We start from the raw sequence: 13,927 nt of genomic DNA, 5'->3' as shown, positions 1-13,927 counted from the left end.
TTACAGTCAGGGGTTAAAGTGGATCAGAATAGGGCATAAATGTGTTTTATCACCTACATTGGTAGGCAGTACTAGTTCGGACTCCACCGCAACCCGGACTGCTCTGCAAACCCATCCACAGGATTGTTCTTATTCTGCATTTCCTGATTGCAGGTGCACAGCACCTGTTATGGGATGGGGGCTGCTGCACTTCTCTGTTCTGCATGCACAGTGCATACAGTGCACAACAGCTCCAGAGTCTCCTCACAAGCATCATGTGACTGGTGGTGAGTACTTGGGGTCACTGGGGATAGCACTGTGTAGCATACAGGGGGGCACAGCAGAGAATATTGGGACACACTGTGTCACATATAGTGGGGCACTGTTAAGCATATATGGTGGGCATTGTATAGTAGGGTATATTGAGGAGGCACTAGATCATACCAAGGAGTGTGAAATAAAGGAATTGCCCTGGGTGCCAAATATGTTAGGTGTGCCACTGGGCAGCCCTGTGTCTGTTGGCCTGCTTTTACAGGTTCTAACAGCTCTTTTTTGTGGCACAGTGTGTGTGACATCATAATGTCTTACCACTGTAGTGAAGTGGAGCCACAGAGAGGAGCAGGCACTCTGTGCAGAAGACGTGCAGAAGAAGAAGGTGGGAGGAGGCTGTAGTAAGGAAATACAGGGTGTTGAGCTGCTGGATGGACACAGGTGGGGTGAGATTCTGGAGCGGCACAAGTGGGGTGAGATTCTGGAGGGACACAGTTGGGTGAGCTGGAGTGAGGCAGGAAGATGGTACTGAATATGGAGTTAGTGTTGGATAGTCCTAGGGGTGAAGGACACTGGACACTGGTGAGATGCGGAGGGAGGGTGATGCTGGTAAGACACAGGAGGGATGACACTGGTGAGACACAGGAAGGGTGCTGAAGATATTCAAGATGAGATTGTGTTGGAAAGATGGAGGTGGGATGATGCTGGTAAGACACAGGGAGATAATATTAAGAAAGACACAGGAAGATAGTACTGTAGAGATGCAAGGGTGATGATCCTGGAGAGATATAAGAAGATGGTACCTCTCCAGGACATTTGATAAGGGAAGGTCACATTTTGTAGTATCCCAGAACTTATATTACTTTGTATTATCTGGTTGACTATCAGTGCATGCAGACAGGTGGCTTCTGTCCCACATGATCTCGTATATGCATACTGAATAACGTCTCAAGACTATGTCTGTCTATTTATGCAGAAGTCCACAGTTTGCAGAGAAACCACCATATAGGCAAGAAAAGATTTAAGCAGAAGGGATACATAGGGGTTGTAAAAAAAACATGTGGCACCCATATGACAAAGAATTGGGGAACCCATAAAAAACTTAGAGGAGTTGCAGAAAAATAATTAAGAGTGACACTGATGGCATAGACCAATTTTCTTTTTAAGTGACCTAACTTTGTAGTCTCAGTTTGTAGCAGGAGTGTTAAAAAAAGTATCTAAAATGTATTTCACACTATCATGGCCCTTAAAGCTTTTGGGACCTTTAACAGCCCCCAGGTCCCTGGCTATTCACTTTAAATTTTGTATGTGTATGTACTGTGGTATTTATCGTAGTAATACTGAGGTTTTACTCACACTTCCATTATTTGGGTTTCCAATATTTCAGTACCAATATAAGAGTACACATCAGAATTTTAAAGTTTTAAATTGGCAACATTTTTTTTATTACTCTGGCCATCATCAACCCTACTTGCACCCATGGCCATGGGAAGGCACCATCTCAGAGAAGCTATGCCTAATGGAGGGAGGGAGGGGTTGGCAGTAATGGAGATAAGTTCCACCAGATCCCCAGGACTACTTTAAGCCCTGATTACAGTTATTGTGAAAACAATTGTGACAGTGCACAATGCACTATAATATACTCTTCTTTCTCTAAGTTTTAACAAATTTACTATAGAACTCTGACTAATTTGCAAGTTGATTTAGTGTATGTATCATAATATTGAACCATTACAGTAAGAGAACTGATGTTTATGAAATGTACTTTTTTATTTAAGCCTTCCCGTCGGTCTGTACATTGCAGATTAATATTTTTATAAACAATTCTGACTTCCTATAGACTTTCCAGGCTTTTCTAGTTCAGAATAAAACTTCAGCTTCTAACATGTTTTCCTTTAGTCAGTGTATCATAATTAGTTATTTCCACAATTGTGCAACAGAATTTGCTGTGCTATATAAGAAACTGTTAATAAATAATAAGTGTACATTATTTAATTACAAATATTAATATTTTTACTAATACAGGGCCATATTCAGCGTTAGGAGCAAATTGAAAAACTAGCTAAAAAGGAGTAACTTGAAACTGAAACCATCAATGTTGTAATGCAAGGGGTTTTCAAAATTGGAAATGTTGCCCATAGCAACCAATCAGGTTCTAGCTATTATCATCTAGAAGGTTCTAGATAAATGATAAACAGAATATTATTGGTTGACCTGGGTAACATCTCCACATTTGAAAACCCACACTTTAGTAAAAACACCCCCTAGAGTGCAGTACAGCTTTCTAATGCTGCTTTCAGATCGCAAATGCCGGATCCTACCCGGTAAGAGAAACGTGTCCTTACCGGGTGATATCCGGCATTTGCTCTCCTCTGCTGGCTTTCCGACCCGGCAATATACCGGGTCGGTTGCCATAGCAGCGGGGGGCGCAGCAGCAGCAGGGGCGGGGGTGGAGGCGGCGCTGGGAGATGAGCTCATCTCCTGCGCCGCCTCTCCCTATGCTGTGAATGGGAGCCGTGTCGCATCGAAACGGCTCCCATTCACACTGCACCTGACCCGGTATTCAACCCGGTAATAACCCTTCTTTTTAACCGGGTTGAATTACTGGGTCAGGCGACCCGCTAATTTGGCAAAGGTGCTTTCACATCGCACACTGACCCGTTTCGACACGGCAATATGCCGTGTAGATACCGGGTTATTTGTGCGATGTGAAAGGGGTATAAAATGCAAATTGCTTATTTTTAAATTATTTTTACTTTATTTGCTCCTGTGAATCAGACCCACATTGTCAAATATCAAACATACTAAGCATATAAGTTATGTGCACTGTCTTCAATTAAAGCATTAAAAAAGCAGTATACAGATGGGTCCATGTTTATCTTGACCTTTAATAGGATTAACTGAGACTGGGCAGTTGGACTTAATGTCCTGCTGTAATGATTTAATCCCCTGCTGTATTGTTCTCTGTATTGTATTGCAGCTGAGAACAATAGATGAAGGGTTTACGTTAATAAACCATGTTGTGCCTAGGCGCAGCAAACTAGCCAAGATAACTGTGGGCCTATCTGTATACACCACATTGATGGCTCTGACTGTGTCCTTTCTACATTCCTTTTTCTTAAGTTATATTACATTCTATTACTTTAGAATGAAAGTTTTAATGAGCAGGGCCATCTACCCTAATGTGGTTTTATGTATCTTACTTAACCTATCTTCTTTTCAATACTCCCTTTGATGGCACCAAATCCCTCATTTTCTGCTGCCCTGATAATTATTTCATTGCTGTTTACTGATGCAGCTATGTTTATATACCCTGTACTTGTCCTATATTGTATTGAATTGTAAGTCACTGTCTTCATGTTTTGCTTATTTGTTTACTTTGTAATTGGGCACTGCGGATCCCATGTGGCGCCATATAAATAGAGAAAAAAATAAAATAAAATGCTCATTACATTCTATAGTTGTAAGCTTGTGAGAAGGATCCTCTTACCTCTGTTCCTGTTATTACCCAATCTTTTTGCCTGTTATTACCCAATCTTTTCTTATTAATGTTTTCTTCCCAGTTCTTAAGTGCAACTGAATATGCTGCTGCTAGATAAGTAACTTAATAAAAATAACTATAAAAATAGAAATATATTATCTTGTTATATTCATTTTTCAGAATTATAAAATAGCAATAAACATTTTTGAACAAATGTAAAATATCCCATACAGTATTTAAACCTTTCAGGACCATTTTTGTAGGTATCCCATGTACTAATTAATACATTCTACGCTGACTTAAGAGCACTTTTAGTTTTTTATTTTTCTTTAAATTCATGAAATGATATGCATACAGTATTACAATACATCACAAACACATATATGCAGACCTTTAAAAAAGAAGGATATAACTGAAACAAAAAATTTAGTTTTATGACACTGAGTCTGTCAATACAACATTTTAAATTGGCTAAATATTTCTCAGGTGTTCAACGAAGCATATACTTTCAATTATAGAACAATTAAACTTTTGATAATTGAATGATAACTACAAAATGTTAAAATAAAAACAATTATAACAATAGTGTTTTGGGGATTTCTGTTTATTGCACAATATATATTTATTTGAATATTATGCTATGAAAACTTTGTCATATGCTTGAATAGTCAATAGTAATTTTTGATTTAGAAACAAATAACACTTGTCTGGTTTTTCCCTAAATAGTTGAAATCTTTATAGTACTTACACATGAGATGGTCTGACCTGTGAAAGACACTATACAGTTCAGCATGTTACAAAGAGATTAAATTCTATTAGAAATATTGTTAAATATGCAACTGAATATGATGTAATAGAATTCAGAGTCATGCTATATGTTAACAAATGTATTACCAAATAAGTAATCCATATGATTAATATGCAAATGATAAAAATATGAAATGGAACTAAATTTTTAACAATTCCTTATATGGTGTCAGCATCTTCATAGCACTTTACAACTGATCATGGTACCAAAATATATACATCTAAGCTAGTATAAATATGTTAGTATACAATTAAAATAAATGAAGTATAAATCTCTTCTATATACAGTTAAAGTTGGTTTCTAGTACAATCTGACATCATAGTGGATTCTCTAAGGTGTGAATATCAATATCTGATTTTTCTAAATGCTACAACATAATTCATCGCATAATGACTCTCACTAATAAATGTCTCCCAAAAAATGTAAGTCGTTTTAAAAGTTGAAAAAAAACCTGAAAGGTGAAAATAATAAAAAGGGAAGACAAATCAGAAGTTTTGCACAGATTTTTATAACATTTTGCAAGTATGTTTGATGTGCTAATGTTCCATATTTGAATTAAGTTTAAAGTTTTATAATTTCACAGTAACATACTGAATACTGCAACAAAAATGCTGTTTAGTTGCAACACCTCATTTCAAGCACTAAGTGTCACTATTGGACTGTGTGTTAAAAATGGTTTAGATTCAGTTTAGATGTAAAAAAACAAATGTATTTCACTAGAGGCTCACAGAGCAGATCAGGAGAAAAACACTGCAACATTTACACTGTACATCCTGCAATTTGGATTACTCTGAACATTTTCACAAAACAACCTGCAATACATGGATTTTATATCTTTTCTTATTTTATTGGCCTTCTAAAAAAAAAAGCGATGGTTTATAATTTCCGGCTAACAATGCATAATAATGCAAGATACAGAAGCACACAATGGACATTGACATGGCAAGTACTTTGCTTTATTTTATTTTTTAATAAGGATGTGTCTGGCCAGTTACAATACTCAATGCCTGAAGAAATGAAGCTGGGATCTGTAGTTGGCAATGTGGCAAAAGATATTGGACTAAATGTTAAGGATTTAGAATTTAGAAAATTTCACATTATTTCCCAAGTGTCGAAACAGTATTTTAATATTAATATGGAAAATGGAGACTTATATGTGGCAGACAGAATTGATAGAGAGATATTATGTGAAGCTAAACAGAGCTGTTTTATACATCTTGAAGCTGTAATTGAAAATCCTTTGAATTTTTACACAATCAGCATTGAAATACAGGATGTGAATGATAATTCACCTACCTTCTCTAAGAAATATTTGGATATGGAAATCAGTGAAGGTACCACAACTGGAGCACGCTTTACTTTAAGTAATGCAAAAGATCCAGATCTAGGCACCAATTCTATACAAAGTTACACACTTAGTGGTGATGAATGTTTCAGTCTGGGCGAAAAAATTACTAGAGACAAAATCAATTACCCTGAAATTATACTAGAAAAGTCACTGGACAGAGAAAAAAAAAGTTTCTATGACCTAATTTTGACTGCTTCTGATGGAGGTAAGCCTCCAAAATCTGGCACTGCCACAATTAAAATTGTTGTTCAAGATTTTAATGATAACTTTCCAATATTTAGTCAAGACACATATCACATAAGATTATTTGAAAATGTTCCTGTAGGCTTTCTAGTAATTCAATTAAATGCAACAGATGAAGATGAGGGCTCAAATGCCCTAATAACATATTCGTTTAGCCACATTCCTGAAAATGCACAGCAAATCTTTAACATTGACTCCTCAAATGGTTATATTAAAATAATTGGAAATTTGGATTATGAAGCATCAGATACTTATGAAATGACTGTTGAAGCTAAAGATGGTGGTGGACATGTTGCTCTTTGCAAGGTATCAATACAAGTGGTTGATGTGAATGATAATGCTCCAAAAATTACAATCAAATCTCTCTCACCATCACTTCCAGAGAATTCCCCACCTGGTACCCTCATAGCATTGATTAATATCCGTGATTTGGATTCTGAGGTGAATGGGGAGGTCATTTGTCAGATCTCTGACACATTGGAATTTCAACTAATGCCCTCAGCTAGTAGCTACTACAAACTAGTAACTGCAGTGAACATGGACCAAGAGAACAAGTCTATGTATAACATTACACTTTATTGTATGGATAAAGGATCTCCGTCACTGTCTACTAATAAAACAATTCAGTTGACTATATCTGATGTGAATGACAATCCTCCTGTTTTTGAGAAAATTAGCTACATTGTCTATATATTAGAAAATAATCAACCAGGGACCTCAATACATAATATCCATGCTTCAGATCTTGATCATGATCAGAATGGAAAACTTACATATAACATTCTAAATAGCAATATAGAAAATATTCCAGTATCATCATATGTTTCAATAAACTCAATCACTGGGGTTCTTTATGCTCAGAGATCATTTGACTATGAACAGTTACGAGAATTTCAGTTCCAGGTTATGGCTACAGATGGTGGATCTCCTCCCCTAAGCAATAATGTCACAGTGAGGGTATGTATCATTGATAAGAATGACAATGTTCCTAAAATTCTCTATCCATCATCAGATAATGAGGGATCAGCATTATTTGAGTTTATTCCTCATACAGCCGAGAAAGATTATTTAGTGACTAAAGTGATTGCAGTGGATGCTGACTCTGGACACAATGCCTGGCTCTCTTACCACTTATTGCAAGCTTCAGATTCATCCTTCATTAGCATTGATCAACGTACAGGTGAAATTAGGATAGGACGAAACCTACAACACTTGGATTCTTTGAGGCAAAAGGTTGTGATTATGGTGAAAGACAATGGACAGCCATCCTTTTCATCTACAGTATCCTTAACTTTGGTTGTGGCCGAAAGCTTTCAGCAAGTTCTTCCAGAGATAACACACAAACCCAGTGATTCAAAAACATCATCTAATATAACATTTTCTTTGGTGGTTTGCATAGCCCTGATTTCCCTTTTATTCATTATGACAGTGATGATTACAATAATTTTTAAATGCAGAAAATCAGATACTCAAACATCTTTTAGTAACATTAGTAGAGACGTATATCCTCAGTTCACCCTGGGATGTCCTTCTGAGATCAGCGATGGTAGTTTACCATTTCCATTTTCTTATGATGTGTGTGTGACCATGGACTCAAAGCACAATGAAATTTCATATCTGAAACCAGTCCAGAATGTCCCCACAGACAATCTCATTGACACGGATGACTCAGTAGCTGGAAATCGTTCTTCAAACAATGATTTGCCTTCTAGCAATGCTGCACAGGTATTTGTTATTAACATGTAATGTATACTATTTTTTATCTGTACTATTTTTATGAGTGTTATTATTTGCAAATAATACAGTTACCCACTCATATGCATACGTTTATATTTCTATAAATGTAGACAACTGTTAAGACTCATACACAGTATATATTGGGTATTTATATGTTGTGCCTGTCCAATGGCTCCCTCTGTTAAAGAGATGGGACAGATCCTAGAAGGAGAGGAGGATCTTCTGGGCAGTTGAAAATACACCTTGTGGTAATTTTGGGGAAGGGTTAGCAGGTGTGGGAAGGAATGGGTGTGGAGACACTCAATACATCAGTGAGGGGGTCGGATAGGACAGAGTGGTAGGTGGATCAGGACAGAACAGCAGACAGAAAGGTGGCATGGTGGGACAGAGTAGTGGGGAGAGCAGAGTAGTGAGTGGGTGGGGCATAGCCAGAAGGGAGCAGACTAATATAAAAGTTTCCTTTGTAGACTGAAACATTGAAATAACAATAATGCATTACACTATTAGATGGATACTGCTGGTCTTTTGAAATATTAATTTGGATTTACCCAAATGTGTATTTTTTTCCCAAACACCCCAATGCTGATTGTGTAAACTTTGCTAGATTGTGAACTCTGAGACAACTTGCAATGTGTCATTATTGCCCCCCAAAAAGAAACAATATTAAACAGATCAACTTATTTTATTTGATACAGTGTTTGGGATAAAATGACTGGGTATTAAAAAAATCTAAGTACTGCAGAATAAATATTTGTGATATAAATATATATGTAGCATCAGTGAAAACAACCAGTATATTCAAATGTAAACCGTATTTATTATAACAATAATGGTCATATGTTAAATGCATTTCTGGGAGAGATAGACATATCTCATAAAACTAGTTAGAATAAGTAACAAAATGATACCAAAATCCACATGCTGTGTTGTTACCAATAGTGGTAATCAACTTCCATCATAGAATAGAAATCCTTCCGAATTAATGATCCCCCATAATCCAATGTACTATATAATGTGCAGTTTATATAACACAGGAGTGGATTAGCCCAAGAAAATACTAATTAAGTAGTCAAAGGAAATCGCTGCTCCTCAGAGGTCCCAAAAGTGTGAATCCCTATCCTAGAATGAGTCAGTGGCAGCAGCTGACACGTACAGTCCTGGGTTTGAACCATAAAGTTGTGGGTGAATGGCCAGCAGCATCATCTAGAAGTGGTGGGTGGCTGTTGCTGTACTAGATTAGTGACAAGACACAATGCAGCTGTTGCAACACCTTGTTTTGTTTGTTTGAGATTCTCTCCATATCCAGATAGTTTATCTTCACTGCATTCTGAAGTACTGAGGGATTCAGTGAGTAAAGTGACATGACCAAAATCCCTACTCTCCAAATATATTTTATTTTATGAGAGAAAAATAATTACTCTTTACAAATAATACATTTACTAGTGGGACAAATTAGTACTTTGTGGGGCAGATTCTAAGTCAGACTCAAGTACAAATGTAGATGAATCCTGCAGATACTGTATCTGCAAATTGCGCACTTTTAATAGCATTAGAACCAATTGCACACTGTTAATGCGCTGTGCCATATACTGTATATGTGCATGGGTGGAGATTGAAAGGGCAAATGGATTGATCCATCCACTGATGGATACCTCTTTCCAAGAAACAGATGTCTCTGTGTGGTATCCATGTGGTCTCATGGGAGTGCCATGGTGTTGTGTAGATGAATTCTGTGTTTGCTTGTAGCACTTTTACAGATATGGGACACCTGTTTCAGATGGCTCTTTTACAGCCAGCATAGAGTGGCTGTAAGTTCTAATGCTAATGATGATGGCTACAGAAAAATTGTAGACAAGATGGTCATTCGCATTAAGATTGATGGATAAATGAGTGGATACTCATGTTATTATAAGGTAACGAACAGGCTGGCTGACATGGCTGTATAAAAAAGCAGATGCTGATATGGCCAACTGAGAATTAGCCCATTTGTGTCTTAAAGAATGGTTAGAATAATAGTACCAGGTTATTATTTTTATACAGAATGGGACAGGGAAATGGGCAATTTCAAAAATATTTTTTCTGGGTGGGGTTTGGTGGAGGGATTATGTTACTCGACATCCATCCTCATCATGCCATTTAGCAGTGGCATCACTACGGAGGTATGGGGGGTGCGGACCGCACCTAGGTGTTATCAGCCAAATGCCGGCTCCTGCAAAGTGTCAGGTACTGCACTGTAACATTATATGCTCCTGCCATAGTGTAGAAGCCAGCATTGAAGACAGTCTCCATGTGCAGCCCAGCATCTCTGGGACCCCCACAGTGATGAAAACAGGGGTCAGGCCATGAAGCCACACCCCTTTCCGCGAGGTCATTTCCACTTTGCTATTTGACACCCCTGCAGTTAGTACTTATGTAACATTGTCATACCACAAGGGTGTCAATGGATACTCTATGACAACTTTTTCAAAACTGCATCATCTCCAGAAATTGTGACATTACTTGGCCTCCAAGGTCCCCAGACCTCTCGCAATGTAACTTTTTTATGGGGACACTTAAAAAGCAAAGTTTTCTCTCATTGCCCACACAATAGAGTAGAGCTAAAAAATAGTTTGTCAAGAAATTGCTGGAACTTTTTTGGAGATGCTACCCTGCATTATGGGAAACATACGTGGAAGATAAGAGGAATGGCTGTGCAGAAACAGAGGTCAACTTGAGGATGTGATCTTTAAGAAATAAACAGCTTGCTGTGTACTTTAAGGTGGCATATTTGTAATTTGGAAAATAAAAATGTTTGTTTCATTACTGAGTTTTTAAAAATTGCCAATTTCATTGTCTCACACTGAATAAGCCTAATTTGTTTCCACATTTACGATTATTTTCTTAAATTAAGAGGAATCATTTTACAAATATTTGTTCATTTTATCTTAAAAACTGTCTTGTTTTTATTTTAAACAATCTGATACTGAGTACTTCACTTTTTGGATGACTTAAGCTAATTCTTCCTGTATGTTAGTTAAGAGGCACTGCACTGTACATTTGTTCAGTTGAAAGCAAGTGTAGTATTTGTTGTTCTAGAGATAGTTGCTAGACAGATGCGGAGAACTAAATAATACAGTGTTATCTCAAATGCTGTTTTGTTGATTATGAGACAACTATTTTTTAGTAAAACTGCATCTGTGCAGTTTAGTATAATACATTTCAAATTACCATTTTTAAATATGCATCTGTTAGAGATTTTTTTCCATTGTCTAAAAATGTTGTGACAATTTTACCACAAATAATTTTTTCTGAAATATCTAAATTCTGTTATAATGATTTTTCAATTAAACACATATATCTTTTCTGGATTTGCTTAGTGCTTCTTAAGGGCCCCATACACTAGAATGATAATGCCCAATTTCATCCGATTTTGGGCATTTGGGATGATATAGCGGATGAAATTGGGCATTTTGGAGGTGTTTCCGATCCGATGCGCATTCCCGTGAGCATTGGATTGGATCCCCTAGATTGAATGAACTGCACTAACAATCATGTCCGACCCCACAGGATGGCTGGGATATGCAAAAGGACCGCATATGCTGTATCATATGTGATCCTGCCGCCCAGGAAGCTGCTGGGGTGATCGCCTGTGAGATGCCAGTCAGACATGTTGGGTTAGTGTATGAAGTCCTTTAGATTTGATCTCAGAAGCTACAATACAATATATCTGTTATGACTGCCACAACTGCAGCTTGGTCTTTATTTTTTTTCTATTAATATGTTTACAGTATACAGTCATGAGTGTTCACCATTGTCAGTCTGGTACAGTATATACTCCTTGTCAATAATTAAGTACAGGAGATAATTGAGTCCAATTGTTCCCAAATTGTTGCTCTTTTAGACAAATAATTCTTGCTATGAAGTCATGTGCTATATGCTGTGCACTGATTTGTCCTGAATTGTTGTTATATGAGAAACATAATAAAATAAGCTATGAAAAGTTAGTTGATATTGCCCAGCTTGAAGATTCCATCATTTGTGAGACATGGCATTACCTGTTCTGTAGTAAAAAGATGCAGACATAGAAGGTGTAATTTTGATCTACTTTCAATGAGTTCCTCTAACAATATATAGCCCTCTGACAAAGTTCCTCTAACAAAATATATGCCTTTCAAACAAAGGATTTGCACATTTAAGTACACCTAAGCCAATGTCTCTTGACATAAACAAAAAATGAATATGATATTGCTTTAATTGGATTTTTTTGTATCTTTGCATTGAACTTTGAGTGGAACTGTTAGAAATATGCAATAATCTTGCCAAAATACATTCTTACATGTACATTTTGCAGGTATAAGTAAACATCTCACTGTTTTGAAGTGATAGTATAAAAGTGTTTTGAATTGATAATATAAAAGTATAAAAACAGCTGGAGACTATTTTCTTAACAGCTATCAAATTCATTGTAGAACTCTGATTAATTTGCTGAAATCAAGCAAACATTTCTAGAATGTATATTATACGTTTTGAACTATAATAGTAAATGGAACCAATGCTTCTGAAACGTATTATTGTATTAGGTATAACTGACGGAATGGATGTTGAATAGTACTATTTTTGGAAGAAAGTCTTACCTTTTATAGCATTTCCAGGTGAGGCTGCCAACTTGCGGGGCCCAGGATGCCAAAATAGACATCCCCCTGATGATGCTGCATATCCCAAGAAATACAAGGTTCATTTAGAAATGCCAACCTGCAGTACTCACAACATGTTTGCACAACTTATCATCTGCTAACTGACATATTTTTATTTGCCAAATTATGCTACTTAAATCCCTGCATGATTATTCACTAGGAAGGGTGCACCAGAAGTTCTGCACTGTGTCCTGACATTTTGATCTTAGAATAAAGATTTTCCCAAGCTTTTCACCTGCTGAGGGGGGTGTGTACAAAAAAGTGAACTTCCTCTGGAAAATCAATGTGAGTTTGAAATTGAATTGCTCTCAGGACCCAACTCCCACTTACTGTAACTGAATTGACCCCAATAACACATTGGAATAACTGTAGCGGTTTCCTAATAAGAGAAACATTGTATCACTGCTGCTGAAAAATAAGATGAAATATTCACATTTAATATATTGGTGCAGTTTGTTCAAAAGATAATAAACAGTGAATTTACTTAAGACATATGGGGATATCCAATTAACCGTGGTAAATTAACATGGTTAATGGATTCACCCGGGATTAGGATTCGCATGTCTCAGGCACGCAAAGCAGCCCTCAGAGACCCATTTTTGCGCAATAACACATGGGTCCAGGAACTTGTCCCGGATACCATGTGTTACTGAAAGAAATTGGGTCATTTATCACATGGTAAAAACAGCCTGTAATTGGATAGCCCGATAGTACTATTGGGCTAAAAAAAATTCTGTGCTGTAAATTATCACTGGCAATTGGATACTGGCCTTAGTATTTTCCACTATATTAATTAGTAATCTCAGTGCCACAATAGAAACATATATTCGTGAAATGGCAGGATAATCATAATATCACACATTGACAAAGCTGTTTAATAATGCATATCAAATTCATTTGTAAATCAATCCACATCATAGGTAATCCAGAAAACATGTAATATCCATGCATACATTAATGCCTGTAATGCACATATTAAAAGCGTTCCTGAAATAAGGTATATGGAGCTTCCTTAATAGTGCACTCCACTATAGTAATTAGTAATCTCAGTGTCTCAATGTACACATATAAGTATCTATGAAATGGCATGATTTTCATAATATCACACATTGACAACGCTCTATATAAGCCCAAGGTGCTTTAATAATGCTTGCAAAATAAAGTAACACGTGAATCCACATCACAAGTAGTCCAAAAAACATGTTGTGTCATAGCATAGCACACATTGTTACAAATAATGTGTGCTTTAAGAGCATCCCTGAAATTAGGTAATTTGGAGTTTTCTTGAATAGTGCACTCCTATTCACAACGCATAACAGTAAATCTCCACATTATAATATTGGTCATCATCATGTCTATAATAGACAGTATGTTGATAGTAAATGAGG

The 13,927-nt window shown here is 36.7% G+C and overlaps 1 protein-coding gene across 9 annotated transcripts in view; it reads left to right on the top strand.

Moving 5' to 3' along the window:
* Positions 1 to 13,927, top strand: part of LOC134933410 (protocadherin gamma-C5-like) — a 688,451-nt gene that overhangs the window by 234,682 nt on the left and 439,842 nt on the right. Inside the window, exon 1 of one of the 9 annotated variants that reach the window (XM_063928574.1) lies at positions 5,312 to 7,854. The exons of the other annotated variants lie outside the window; for them this stretch is intronic. Within the exon in view, the coding sequence (XP_063784644.1) occupies positions 5,410 to 7,854 (2,445 nt within the window). The 5' untranslated portion in view covers positions 5,312 to 5,409. Of the gene's footprint in view, positions 1 to 5,311; positions 7,855 to 13,927 lie in introns of those variants that run through there. 9 annotated transcript variants of the gene reach the window in all.

This window comes from Pseudophryne corroboree, chromosome 6, assembly GCF_028390025.1.
Source record: "Pseudophryne corroboree isolate aPseCor3 chromosome 6, aPseCor3.hap2, whole genome shotgun sequence".
In the NCBI taxonomy this organism is placed as follows: Eukaryota; Metazoa; Chordata; class Amphibia; order Anura; family Myobatrachidae; genus Pseudophryne; species Pseudophryne corroboree.
Note: the sequence above shows the minus strand (reverse complement) of the source record. Positions and strands in the feature narration are given on the sequence as shown.